We start from the raw sequence: 14,914 nt of genomic DNA on the forward strand, positions 1-14,914 counted from the left end.
GAGCAGCAGAGTCCTGCTGTGTGTTAGCTAACGGAGCTAACGGTGCTAAACACTGGCTCTGCTCCATTTCAGCGCGCCGGTGCACCGCTTAACGGCGAGGGCCGGGAAAACTGTTTAAATGGAGTGTAACCTGTCAGCAGCAAGCACGTAATGGTCAGCTGACAAAACAAACGACAAAGTCGGCCTACAGGGCAAAAGCCATGGTGGCTTCCTAGTTGACAAATAGTTGTCAGCCTGGACAGTAATGTTCGCAATATGATTTTATGTAAGCCTGAATGACAGTCATCACTTCTGTTTTGTCACTCTACTTTGACCTGTTTGCGTCTGTACGGGCCGTGTGGTGACGTAAACGCCGTTGCTGTGTTACTAAATTGTGTCCTATTTAATTTTTTTAATTCTGTTTATGACAGTTTACAGATAATTTTTCAGGTTTTGTTTTAAACCTATCTCTTGAATGAATGGAGCAAAATATATAATTATTTGTTTCCTTAACATTTTAATGGTGTTTGTATTATACCACTAGCAACTAACAGCTATAGATTATACTAACAACGTAAAGAAGCAACAATTTACATTCACTTCAGGATGGTTAAAATAGTTTTTCGGGACATTCCGGGACGGTAGTGAAAAAAGTTAGTCTGAAGCCCTGACCTGTTAAGGAAAGTGGACTATCTAGCAGCTATCTAGCTATCAAGAGCCAGATATTTCTTTCAGGACTTGGTGGAAACCAAAAAAAGAGCTAAAATTATTGTATTTTAGCTGTTTTATATTGTATTTATTGTATCTGCTGGATGTGTAAATAAGCAACTGTTTGCTAACACACACATTCAAACTTTATGGGGCTGTTGCTGTGTCACTTAGCATCTGACTAGCTTAGCTGCTATTTAGCACAGGTTCAGCTGAACCACAGCTAAACTGCAGCTGAACCAATGTGTAATGAGTTTAGCTAACCCCTCATAGGTGACTCAGAGCGAAAATAGACCTTCTCACTGTGGACATCTTGACTTGTCTTGCACTTATATTCATCAGGTGGACACAAACACGACTCCAAATGAATGCGAATGTCCCTCTGTGTCTGCTGGATGTGTAATACTGTTTGCAAACACAGTTGCCATGCCATGTCAGATGTTGTGTTGTTTTTTTGTCGAAACTTTGTGGTACAGTACCTTGTAACTGACTTCTGTTTCTTCCTGTATGTGCCACTTATGTGACAATAAGGAGCCCAGGCAGACATGACAGAACAATTTGACAAAACCAAATGAATGCTTCATACTGCCACTGATTATCGTGTTCTCTGGCAGTTGTTTTTCATGCTGTATAAGGATGAATACCATTGGCTTATGACGAAGGAGAAAAACAAGCTGTCATATGTCCTACAGAAACTAACTAAAGAAACCAGAAATCGGGGAAGAGAAAGGAAATTGTATACCAGAGAAGGCCAAAAACATTGCAGTACAACCAACACAAATAGATAAACAAGAGGGATATATGGGATATTTTTTTACCCTTTTTTGCACTGGCCAGGGTTTGGTGATGGCTGAGATGTCGCATGCAGTCATCAGCATTGACCTGAAGGGGGAGATACATTGACACACATTGATCTTCACAGAGACACACCCTTCACATAACTGTCAGTATCTCCTCACAGCCACGTCCAAGGCCACGTCCAACCAGTGTGAGTGAATTTATGGTGCTGGAAGTCAAACATGAGTATATTTTGTGTGTTTAAAATCACTAACTGCATTTCAGAAACTTTTGTTTGAATTTTGATGTCAAAACTAATTTCTGTGTGAAGAGAAAAAACGAAAAAAGCTGCAGCTAATGCACAAACCTTTAAAATTCAAGTTATCAATAATACTTTGCTTTATGAATTAGTTACTGCTTAGTAAAGAACTGTACAAAATAACTGATAACAGTATATACAGTACACAGGAGTCTTGCCCTACACTGCTCAGCTGCCCTCTTAAAGGAATAGTTTAACATTTTGGGAAATGCGCTTATTTGCTTTCCTTCCAAGAGTGAGATTAGAAGATTGATATCAACCTCATGTTTGTGTGTTAAGTACAGAGCTGGAGTCAGGATCTGATTTGCCTAGCTTAGCATAAAGACTGGAAACAGGGGGAAACAGCTAGCCTGGCTCTGTTACGCGTAGTATTGCCAACTTAGTGACTTTGTCGCTAGGTTTGGCTACTTTTTTTCTTCAAAAAAGCGCCTAGAGATAAATCTAGCAACTTTTTGGGCAGACCTTTACTCTGAGAGAGTCGCCAGGATTTCTCAGTGAATGTGCTCTCATGTGGCTGTGGCTCTCTGGACTGACTGTGTTCAGTGAGTGGGGGACAGCAGCAGCATGTTCATTTGACCAATCATCAGCCAGACAGAAACGTGAATGAGATGTGAATGTGCATACCTAACGACCAATCACAGATTGCCAGTTTATTCTTGTTGATTTTCTTCTAAATGATTTAACTTGGCTATTAAAGTTTTATTTTTTCTCAACATACACAGAGTTTAGAGTGATTTTATTCCAGTGTCTGGACCCTCTCTATTCATGACACTTCAGTTCCACAGTCTATAAAACAGCCTTCATTAAAAGTTTTGAAATTAGAGGTAGATGCATATTGATGAGATGATAGCAGCTTGAAAAATAGCTAATAGCTAATAATAAAGGTAAAGGTAATGACTTAGGTTTAGCTTGTCTTAATTTTTTTACTTTAATTAAAAAAAAAAAATCCAGAATATATCTAAATAGTTACGTTATGTCACGAATATGACATCTAGCAACTTTTCGAGTAGGCTTTAGCTAGTTTCTATTGAAAATAGTTGGCAACACATAGTTAGATGCTGTAACTACTTCTTGGCAAACAATAGCCTAGTGCAGCTTCCCAAAGTGCTGTTGTCACAGTGAGGCTGCCGGATTTGGTACCATTGTTGCCTGTACAGAGACCAAAACCATAATCTGTGCTCACCGACCGTATCCGGCAACCTGCACTTTAGCTGGAGACTCTGCACAGAAGTACTGGATGGATAGATAAACTGTTGTTTGTCAAGAAATAGTTCCAACTCCTCCTAAAACCACAAATTTTTACATTTGTGTTTATGCACGGATTCTGAGATACAATGTGTTTATTTGTTGGTAGGTATATCTTTGAACTTTGTGCAGAGCCAGGCTAGCTGTTCCCACCTGCTTCCAGTCTTTCTGCTACGCTAGGCTAACCACGTCCTGACTCCAGCTCTGTACTGAACAGACGGGATTGAAAAGATTGATATCTTTTCATCTCAATCTTGGAAAGAAAGCTAATGAGCATATTTCCAAAAATGTTCCTATTCCTTTAAAATCAAAGTTTGTGTCCCATTGTTGATGTACTTTTACTTTGGTGTTTTACGTCCACTAAGTGTGTTTGAGTTTTGGAGGCTTGGTACTCACCTCAGTAAGTCTCTGTGATGTTCGTCCTCCCAAACAAACTGGCTGTTCTTGGTGAGCTCAAAGAACTCCCCGCGCCTCCTGACAACACACAATGACACAGCAGATAATTATTCTCATACATAACTTACAGTACTTACCTCCTCTACCACCCACTGTCTAGACTGAAAGAGGGATAAGAACTGAAGTCACTGAGGTAGATTAATGAAAAAAAAATGAAAAATGACAGAGAGAAAGAAGGAAAATGAAGTAAGATGCAGGAAGGAAGGAAGAGGTAAGCAGAACAATTCAATGCAGAAAACTATACTGCATGTGCGCACACGCCCCTTTGGATCGGGTTGTGGGTTGCCAGGTTGCGGTGAAATTGTATGTAGCGCGTGGACTGTGTTTCATAGACAATCTGGCAACTTGGGTGATGTCAGAAAAACATCCAAAACTTGGATCTTGTGTATGGTGATTATTCAGAAATTTGAAGGCCATGCAAATAACGGGAGAAACAACAAAACGGGAGGGTGCCAGAAGATGGCCTTGAAATATGTGAGAAACCCGGGAAAAACGGGAGTGTTGGCAGGTATGCTAACAGACTCATTCGGATGACCTTAGACACCTTGAAGTGCAGGCAGTGCTTTCAGGAAGTCAACAATATACAGTATGTTAGAGGTCTGTCATGCTGACAATTTGATAATAGTAACAATTATATTATCTTCAGGGTGTTCAAATATTGGCAAAATGACAGGTATGTTTTTTTCCAAAACCAAAAATACAGCCCGCTAACATTAACATTTAGGAAAAAAACAATGAAATACAACTTGGCAAGCTTAAGACAATTAGAAATTGTCTTGCAATGGATTGTCAACAATATATTTCCCACACATCCTACTGTGTTACACTGTATTGGCGGACCGGAGAAACAGTCATGAAACTGCTAGTCTTTGTACAAAAAAACCTTAAAGCTGCTCTCATCCATATTTTTATATTAACAGTGGATCAAATGACTAAGTGTAATTTAAAAAGGGGTTGCTCATTGTCACAAACACAAATACAACTTTATAGGATGATAATATGTCAATGTTGTGTTTACAGCTTGTTCTGCTGCCCCCTAGTGGCCATAAAAAGTACATTCATGCGGCTTTAAGAATTTGACAATTCAATATCATCATGACACGATACTGGAGAAAGATCTTTGAGATTTTTAGCTTATACTAACATTTTTGGCTTGTGTATAAAATTTTAAATGACTTGACCCATCCTCCATTATGTCACTTTGTATCTTCCATAAAAGAATATCTTCCAAGAGTACCTTTCATCGTACTGCATTGGGCAGTCAGCATTCTCTGTTAAAGCCACTGCAGTTCACTCAGTAGCTTTAAAACCAAATCAAAAGAAAGAAAATGAAGAAAATGTAAACATTACTAAATTTTACAAGTAAGAATAGAATTACAGTATAGTAATCTAAGTGAGAAGTAATTAAGACATTATCAGTATCCTGGAATGACACAATGGGTGTGATCTTTGCTGTATTGTTGAGATTAAAAAAGCAAGATTGCAAGAGTTTTGTGAAGTGATGATTGAATGTAACCACACCCAGTCAAAATACTTCAAAATTGCCTCCCTTCTCTTCCCTCTGCCCAAACTGACGTTTCTCCTTCTGTCTTCCCCCCTCTACCCCTCTCCACTCAGATTTCCATCTGGGCTTGACGTTTGGTACCTACTTCATGTACAGGGCCAGGTCAGTGGCCAGAATAGCCCTCTCAATCATCTTCAGAGTGGTCTTGTACTCGTCCAGGGAGAGGCCGCTCAGGATCTGGTTTCCCTGGAGAGAGAGCAACAGAGGGAAATAATTATGTAAGCTCTGTATCTTATTTAATGACTTACACTTACATAGAGTACATACATGAAAGTTTGACAGTGTGTGTGTGTGTACGCAGAGTGAGATAGTCTTCTAAGGAATTGATACCATGTACTGATAGTGTTGACTGCATTTTGTACTGTGATAGACCCCCAGGGAGTTGCCATGACAACACTAGACAAACGCTAGCACACACACACACACGCAAATACATTTAAATAAACTGAATCCAGTCCACATGTCTTGAGTGTTTTAGCATGTGAGTTGACACATTATTCCATGTCCCTTCCATTTCAACAGTGTGTATTTGCATTAATGCTTATCAGCCTGCATGTGTTTGCAACAGGGTGTGTGCGTGTGTGTGTGTATGTGTGTGCTTGCATCTGTGTGTATATGTCTGGATGTGTCCAGCAGCAGTGGGGTTTGTTTTGAGGCCATAAAGATCAGAGCAAGCTGTAAGTCACTGTATTTTATTGAGTCATCAGAGTGTTCTGTGGTAGGCTAGCGGCTGGAAAATGAGCAGAATAGGCATAATAAATAGATCCAGCATCCTGCAGCAAGCAGGCCTGTGAACAGCCATTAGCACGCCACTGTTTCGCTATGCAGAAAGCATTGGCAACCTCAGGTTGAAATTATTTGAACTGTGACCCAGTTTGAGAATGACCCTTCAAAGTGCTTTCAGTTTTATGTGACATACGCATCACTGATAACATTGTTTATGTAAACATACACTGCAAATCCATTGTTGTAAGGCTCTTGTCCAGATTAAAAGTCCAGTTCATCCAATTACAAAAATACACAGAAATGCAGATGGTTTTGGATTTATGTGATCAGGTTTGGAGAAATCTGTCTCCACCTCAATGATGGATGAGGTGACTGGAATTTGTTTGTGGTGCTAACTGAATTGAACAATTATATGCATAAATTATTCAAGAGACGCATTTGTACCATCGACTCCTGTCTCATAACTGTCTGCTAACCATGCCTCTTTTGTGGCTCAGCTTACACTCCCGCAGAGCAGAGTTATATAAAAGAGATGCAACACAGCTAATAAGCTACTGTATGATGGCTTCCTCTGTTTTGTCCCCTTAAAGGTCAGCCCAGACAAGACGCTTTGCTAGTGGGCAATAGCATGAATTTGCGTGTAAGAGTTCACCAAAGTTGAACTTTTTACTTCAGCCCTGTGAGTGGATCAGCTGATTACGGGTTGATGTCACTCTGAAACTTCACTGTTTTAAATGCTGGTGTGACTGGGTCGTAACAGGAGCATATCAGATTTGTGGAAAGACATGTTGCTGCTGAATTTTCTTTCTAAATGTAATGTTTCATTGCTGAGTGACAAAGGAAATTCCATTCGCCTCCATTGTGTTGGCCTAGGCAGAAATCTCAGAGACAGATATCAAAACCTGAGCAAATAAAACCATAACTATCTGTATGGCTCGATAACACTAGTGGTGAGTTCTTTGTTATATGTACGAACTGACCCTTTCAGGCCAGCACACGTGATCAAGCCGTTGTTTTCCTATGACGAGAGCTTGGCAACCTTAAGTTGAAATGATTTGAACTGTGACCCAGTTTTTAGTCTGACTGTATGTTTATGTGACCTATGCATCACTGCAAACAATATCCATGCACTGTAGAGCTTTGAAGTGTAAATCCTTTGTAATAAAGCACTTTATTACCCGATTAGAACACTGCGCTCCCATGATGCAGGGTTACTTGTGATTATGAAGCTCCTCTAATGTGGAATCAGGTCCCAGTTTGGGTTCGGGAGGCAGACACCATCTCCACATTTAAGAGTAGGCTGAGACTTTCCTCTTTGATGAAGCTTATAGTTAGGGCTGGCTTGGGTGAGTCCTGAACATCCCTTAGTTATGCTGCTATAGGCCTAGACTGCCGGGAGACTTCCCATGATGCACTGAGCACCTCTCTCCTCCTCTCCCTCTCCATCTGTATGCATTTTTATCCCATTACTGCATGTTACTAACTCGACATCTTCTCTCTCCCGTAGTTCTGTGCTTTCTCGTTTCTCTCCTCTCTCCTTTTGTCGCTTTCAGCAGGTATTTCTGCCTCCGGAGCTGCAGAGTCTGGATCTGGGGCCACCTGCTACCTTATTAGTCTTATTATTATTAGCATTATTATTACAATTATTATTGTATTACTATTGATATTATTACCACTACCATTACTATTATTTTAAATCTCAATGTGGAAATTACATTGTTCAACTGTATGTTGTAAAATATATATATATATATAAAATGTGCTCAACATTTTTATTCCATGATGGTCATGCTATTACATTTCCAGTTTTTATTACATTTTTTATTACATTATAGGCAGTTATTAAATTATCACTTTCTACAGTGATTTTTGGCATTGGCAATGGATTCTGTCTTCTGCAATAGAAAAGGCATGGATATCTTACGGGCCACAGCAGATCTGAGACCTACTATATAATGTGCAAGACAACACAGAGCTTTGCAAACTGTGAAGATTTATAAATAATTTCTGAGGCTGGCAGGGGGCTGTGTAGGGACACCAGGAGAGGAAGGAGATAGAGCCTCTTGATTGTGCCTGCCAAGAGCTCAGCTGCTGCATACTGAATCAGCTGCAGCTGTGAGAGGGCAACTAATGTCATGTTTTGCATAACTGTGATGAGGATAAAATCTGTGTGTGAAGAGACGATTTGCCTTATGTTTTTGTTCCCTCTGTCTTCCTGCTACTACACTCATGTCCATGATGGTAGTGACAGCTCTTCCTTTGCTATACTCACATGTAACTGTAACTGCAGTGCACACAGCTGGTCATTTGAGGCAGCAGCACTATGTGGGCATGTTCTCTCTGACATCAGCTGAGCATAATAAGTGGTTGGTACTTGTGATCAAATTTGTGTTTATGTTTAGCAGAGCTTTTTTGCTGGAAATGGCTGCCTGTGGGGGTTGATGAGTGCCTTTCAGACTCAGTGATACCGTAAATGGGCTGTAAAACCAAAACAATGCACTAGAGGAAGCTAAAAAGCTTGGGTAATAATTCTTTGTGATTTAGGCCCGATGAGGGCCCCATTTGACATTACAGAGTCACCTGGTTCAGAGTTTATGTTAAAATATTGATTAAAGCTGCACTAATCAATATTTCTATATTAACAATGGATCAGATGACTATGTGAACTATGAAAGAAGTCGCTCCTAGTGACAAACCCACAGAGAATTATTACCCAACCCTGCAGTTCCCCTCAGCTCTAGTGACTTTCAGCTCATCGTTTTGGTCCTCTTTACTGTTTTGGTTCACTCTCACCCCCTGTTCATTTTTAACAGGGGGGATGGCCCAATGGTAGCCCATACACACAGGGAGAGTAGAGACAAGCCGAGTTGGAGAAATAATTTCACATGGTGTGCTCTAAAAAGAGAAAGTAGACAGCGAAAACAGAGCAAGAATGGACAAACTCTTACACGTTCAATCTTCCCACAGGCACTTCAAAACCAGTATGTCTCATATGTTCTGAGAACGTGGCGATTATTAAAAGCGGCAATGTGAAGCGCCACTATGAGACAAAGCACAGAGCATCTTTTGAGCAGGTTAATAAGGCGGACAGATTTCGGTCATTTTGGTAACAAGGGGGAAGGCGTCCCCCCTCAAATCGCCTACTGCTCTCATCAACATCTTTTCCAGCAGCAGCAGCCAAAAGTTATTTATCGGCCAACATATACACCTGATACACTGATATAGCTGCAAGAAGCAGATATCGGCTGATATATCGCCCTGGCTAATTTATCTGTCTAGCTCTAATAGATAGGGTCTTTGCATTTGCAATAAGACGAGCTCTGAGCGGATACAAACACAGGTGTGACTCCATGCTTAACAGGGGAACCAAAATTGCCCATTGCCCACTGATCTGCACAAACAACGACAATGAAATCCATCTGTGTTTAATGCCACCGCTATCATCAAGCACCTCATGAAATCTACTGCTTGTTAGACAAAGTAAGAAACTATTTGGGACTAATGCTCCCTCTGATTTGGTAGTTAGTAGCTAGAGGGATGGTGCGAAGAGAAGAATGATGGGTTGACTGGACGGCTTCCTGCATATACTGTATGTGTGAGCGAGTGCACCTACGGGGCTGTTGAGGATCATGAGGCAGTGGTCGAAGTGGTGATGCTCCATGGTGGAGTGGCAGTACAGCTGGGCCAGTGGATGGTCGCTCCTGGACACACACACACAAGAAGTAAGAAACATTGGATACAGTGTGCTCCCACACATGCATATACAATCACCCATATATGACTCATGCTCTCCTGCTGTACCTCTGTATGTAGGAGTTGTTGACTCCTCTGTGGTCCAGGTCATGGCTGAGAGTGGCAATCATCAGAGCCAAGACCTCCACATCGCTCAGGTTATTCTGTCAGGAGATGGATGAGTGGATGAAGTAAGAGGAAAGGATGAGGGTGAAAAAACACACACAAACTACAACCACATAACGGCAGCTGGTTATCAGATGACAATCTGTTGCCACAATCAAACCAAACAAAGGCCTCATAGCTGTGCTGTTGTAACTCTCCACACATTGGTGTCAGTGTGGGTGCTCAGCACGCAGCCTGGAGTGGACAGCAAGGCCGTTTCTGCATATGACGCAACAGCTTTTACACCAGAGCTGAAAGCAGGGCTCCAGAACAGAAATTACTCTTTTTGGGACATGGAAACCATTAGTATTCAGTGTTTTCCAAACAATTTTATTCTTGGTGGTGTAGGAGATCATTTTAAACATTTTAACCATCATTTTAGGTCTTGTTTAATTTAGCCCATTAGCTACAAATCATGTTAATTTAACATTATTGTAACATTTTCCACTACACTAAATGCTTTTAGGTTGATTTCCTACATACCATGGAGCTACTTGTTTCAATTCATTTTACTTCACTATGAAATACACCTTGCAGAGCCTTAGATCCATCACTTGGCTTTTTTTTGGGTCAAAGTTATGTTATTGTTGCATGGTAATGCAGAAGTAAGCAGGCACTGTGGTGCATTCAGGGAAGCCATTTGGGATCTGAGAGACGGCTGAAGAAATTACTACATTTAGAGTCCTCATGTTTTGTTTTTCTTGTTTGTTTCTTGATTGTCCAGCAAGATTAAGTCAATGCTTTTCAATCGCAAGCTATTATTTGTTGGATGTCGGAGTGTGCTTGTATGCACTATCAAGGAGAGACAAAAAGGCAATATATTGTTTACTACAGTGGATTTTTTATCATAAGCAAAGTCAATTCTCCACAGTGTCGTGAAATGAACTGGAACCTCTGGCTGCCTGGAAGGTAGGAAATAAATCAATGATATGCTTTGAAAATGAGTTGCAGTAAAGTATGTTAGATTTGTTGATAATAATAATAATAATAATAATAATAATAATAATAGTAAAGCTTATTGCCTGTCTGTATGGAATTCAATCAGTGATTCTCTGGATGTTAGTAAAAGGCAATCTAACAAATCAGCTCATCCTCACCAGTGACTGTGTGCACTGACCTGTAAGCGTCCTGACTTGAGGAGGGCGAACATGCTCTGTGCGGTGTTGAAAGCATGTCTCCAGTTGTGATAAGCCACATTCTTCCTGTAGTTCTTCTTCACACTCATAATCCACTGACATAAACTCTACAGAAGAGAGAGAGAGCAGAAAATGTTATAAGATTTATTCAACTCTTGTGGACCATGTGCACCATGTAAGCACAATATATACGGTATATTGATATAATAAAGGCCTTAAAACTCCATTTAAACTCAATACTCCTTTACAAAATAGAGCCTTGAGATTATGTAACAATGCAGGATTTGCCTCAAGAGCCCGTGTACCGTAAACTCTGGTATTCAAATAATGGCCAGTCTAAAATAATAGCCAGCATGAACAAATAAAGACCGATTGCTAATGGTAAAAAACATTGAGAAGGGGTTGCATTACCTCTGATACCTCAGCATGATGTCCATTTCCACAGCACTGATTCTATCAGTGCAACAACAGAGTCATGTCATACTCACCACTCTGCTGCTCGGAGTTTTTATTTTTAACACACACTAATTATTTTCTTTTCGTTTTGTTTTTGACTGTCATATGTTTGCCCTTCCTGAAAGTGAAAACTCAGCGTGCTGCCAGCAAATCAATGCTCTGTACTAGTTAGTTGCTCCCGATGGGCAGTGTGTGTGTGTGTGTGTGAATGAGAGGCAAAACTGTAAAGCGATTTGTCCGTTAAGGTAGCTTAAGCGCTATCTAAATGCAGCCCATTTACCATTTAGTCTTTGCTGCACTACATGTTCATCATGATCACACAGTACACTAAACTAAACTCAAATTATGTTTCATTTTCTCTACAAGGATCATTACACTTTGATCTTAGATTATAATGAATGACTCTACAACATTAAATATGTTAGAATAGTAATTAAATAATAACATGTTGCACAGTTTAACCCCCAGGCTGTGATGCTCTGGGGTGGTCAGTGTGTCAGCTCCCGGTGTGAGCGTCAAACTGACAGCCAGTCCAGCCGGCTGGACGGCCCTAATCTCTTCCAATCAAAGGCTGTCTTTATGAGGCCTCTCTCTGCAGGCACTCCGGAGGTCAGCCACCAACATACAAGGACCTCTTCACGTGGAGAGCGTGCCGAGGACGAGAGCCAAACCTGCCAGCGACCGGGCGGTGCAGGCGCCGAGGGGGAGCCGGACGAGGAGAGCGGTCAGGAGGCAGAGTGTGTGAGTGTTTTAGGTGCATGATGGTGCTGTGTGTGTGTTTGTGTGGTCTCTGAGTTAAGGATGCAGGCAAATACACAAATATTAATTCACTTGTAAATGCACTCATTCATGATCCAACACACACACACACACACACACACACACACACACACACACACACACACTCAATGTTCTAATGGTCTAATGCTGCTGACAATGAGAAGCAATTAATAAAACAGGAAGCTGCTCTTGTCTTTTTCCATGACATGTACTGAGAACAACAACAAAAAGTCATGTCAGGATTCTGTGGTGGTGTTGTCTGTTCTAACTTGAGTGGTTTCTGTGTTGCCATGATACGCTTCATAATATTTTAGCCTTGGGTGTTTTGTTGTAATGTAATGGAGGCTTCGTCTCCAACACAATAAACACTTTGTGTATTTGGAAATATTACCTGTGCGCATGTAGTAATGTGTAACATATATATATATATATATATATATATATTTATTTTTATTTTTTTTCTTCATGATTTGGCCTGCAGTGTGTGTAGTTCAGCTAAGGAGTCCAGTGGCCTGTACCACACAACGAAAACAGCCAGCTGTCTTTGGGCTTAACTCAGGTTTTCCGGCATCATGAAGCTGGCTCACTTTTATCACCATGGTAACCTATGCTGCACGGCTAACCTGGTCTGGAGGTCGGATCAAAGCCTGCTCGACCACTGACCAATCAGATCACTGGAAAAACATAATTCCTACAGGATCCTGACAGAGACAAAGGTGCTGACTTTACATTAAGGTGACAAGTAATACAGAACAATGAATATTTCATAGATCTAGAGCTTCTAACAAACGGAGGGAGACTAAAAACCTAATGACGATTAGAGCTTAGTTTTAATAGTGCAAATATTCCTTAATTCCGAAGGGACTTCTGACAGTGTCTTATTCCATCACTGCAGCTCAGACTAACATGAGGAAACTTGATGATAACTGGAAATAAAAACTAAACCCTCTGTTGTCTTTTACGAGAAAAATAATCCACACAATTAATTAGCAAAAAGGCAAAAAATACTCACTCTATCCAAAGACACAGTATGTAATATTAATTCTTGTTATGTGATTATATTGTTTACATTTCACCTTGTTAAATATCACTTTTTTCTGTTGCTTTAACCTAATGCACCAAGAAAGGCAGGGAAGAGGGCAGCTAGCTTGTAAACATTATGTAAACAGCAGTATTTAAAATATTCGAAAAAATCTGCTTCTGAAGTGTTTTATGGTCTAACAAACATGTTGCATTCCACATGTTTGTTAGACCTCAAGGATGAACAAAATGTGTTTTGGTGAGAAACACTGAATGTAAGCACTTTGTTTGTGTACAGGAAAACTCCACCGGCCATCTTTAATGCACAGATGTGAGATTGACATCGATCTTCTAATCTAACTCTTGGCAAGAGAGCAGACAAGCATATTTCCCAAAATGTCAAACTACTTACAGATACACCGTGGACTTTTCTTACATATACAGTTACATTCTACCACCTATGCGTCCGGCTCAAGGAAATGACAGTTTTCCTCAGGATTGTCTCATTTTTTTCCTACAAACTAAAACTTATCATCAGAATCATTTGAAAGATAATTACTTACACTATGTTATAATTACACCATAATTCTAGACAAATAACAAGAATAAATGCTTCAAGATTTGCTGGAGGTCCCTAGAGGCTGCAAAGTTGATTACACTCAACAGTACCATATTATTGGATGGATAAAGAACAAATTCTCCTGCAGGATGGCGCCAGAGAAAAGTTCATGGTCATTAAAATAAAAACAGTTTATTCACTAAAGGGCATGCTCACCAAATGTTAAACTATTAAATGATCTTTCCTCCAGCACCACCAAGAGTATATACATATATATAAAAAATCAAGGTTCATCCTCTGGGGAGTATTACTGTGCTCAGTAAAGTTCATGGCTTCGATTTTTAGTATTTCTTGTTTTAAAGTGGAAATTTGGCCTTGAGGAAAGGCCATGAAGTGACCCAAAAATATTAGATTATTTCTCTTGCGAATATCCACAGCAAATTATTTTGACTTATTTGTCAAAATAGGTTGCTGTGGACCAAAATGTCGAATGAACAGATGGACAGAGACAATCTAAAGATGCAATTTAATGGAAAATTCTTAAGTATAATCTACTTAGCGTCCCAGGTCAGCTCTTACCGTGTACTTCATCTGAAAGTTCTGGACCAGGTTGAGGTCGACAAACATGCGGATAGTAGCCAGCGTGGTTTCAGTGTCTGACAAGTCAAAGTCACTGAAGCTGAAGTCCAGAAGACACAACGACTGGGCTGACGGCACTGTGGCTACCTTCAAACGCGCACACACACACACACACACATATACAAACATTAAATTAAATCAAATTCAGGGAAACTGTGGATTAAATGACATACACACATGAATATAAAAGTGTATCATCTGCGCTATTTAGTTGATGGGGACGCTGTGCTGTAGGAGATGTTGTCCTTCAGAGGAGATGTTAAACTGAGGTCCTGACTCACTGTGGTCATTAAAGATCCCATGGCACTTATTGTAAAGAGTAGGGGGTTCCACGGTGTCCTGGCAGAATTCCCAACCTGGCTCTTCCATCTGGCCACCTAATCATCCCCCAGTGTAATTGTTTCCCTCCCTCTCCACCTCAAGCAGATGTGTGGTGAGTGTTCTGGCGCATAAATGGCTGCTGTGCATCACCCAGGTGGGTGCTACACATTGGTGGTGGTTGAGGTGAGTTTCCCTGCTTCACTGTCAGCACTTTGAGTATTCATGATAAAGCATTATGTAAAAGATAATCCATTATAATCACTGGTAATTGCATGGTAATCATTTTCCAGATCCAGATTAATCTTAATTCTTGTTTCATTTTATTTGACAAA

At 40.4% G+C, this 14,914-nt stretch overlaps 1 protein-coding gene across 3 annotated transcripts in view; it reads right to left on the bottom strand.

Moving 5' to 3' along the window:
* Positions 1–14,914, bottom strand: part of pde5ab (phosphodiesterase 5A, cGMP-specific, b) — a 119,393-nt gene that overhangs the window by 9,735 nt on the left and 94,744 nt on the right. For all 3 annotated transcript variants that reach the window (XM_044182836.1, XM_044182835.1, XM_044182834.1), the window contains exons 13-19: positions 14,202–14,348; positions 10,789–10,914; positions 9,576–9,670; positions 9,388–9,475; positions 5,134–5,234; positions 3,425–3,502; positions 1,506–1,569 (exon numbers count right to left, since the gene is read on the bottom strand). In XM_044182836.1, coding sequence (XP_044038771.1) covers positions 1,506–1,569; positions 3,425–3,502; positions 5,134–5,234; positions 9,388–9,475; positions 9,576–9,670; positions 10,789–10,914; positions 14,202–14,348 — 699 coding nt within the window. The remainder of the gene's footprint in view (positions 1–1,505; positions 1,570–3,424; positions 3,503–5,133; positions 5,235–9,387; positions 9,476–9,575; positions 9,671–10,788; positions 10,915–14,201; positions 14,349–14,914) is intronic.

The sequence above is a fragment of the Siniperca chuatsi genome, linkage group LG22 (assembly GCF_020085105.1).
Source record: "Siniperca chuatsi isolate FFG_IHB_CAS linkage group LG22, ASM2008510v1, whole genome shotgun sequence".
NCBI classification, from domain to species: domain Eukaryota; kingdom Metazoa; phylum Chordata; class Actinopteri; order Centrarchiformes; family Sinipercidae; genus Siniperca; species Siniperca chuatsi.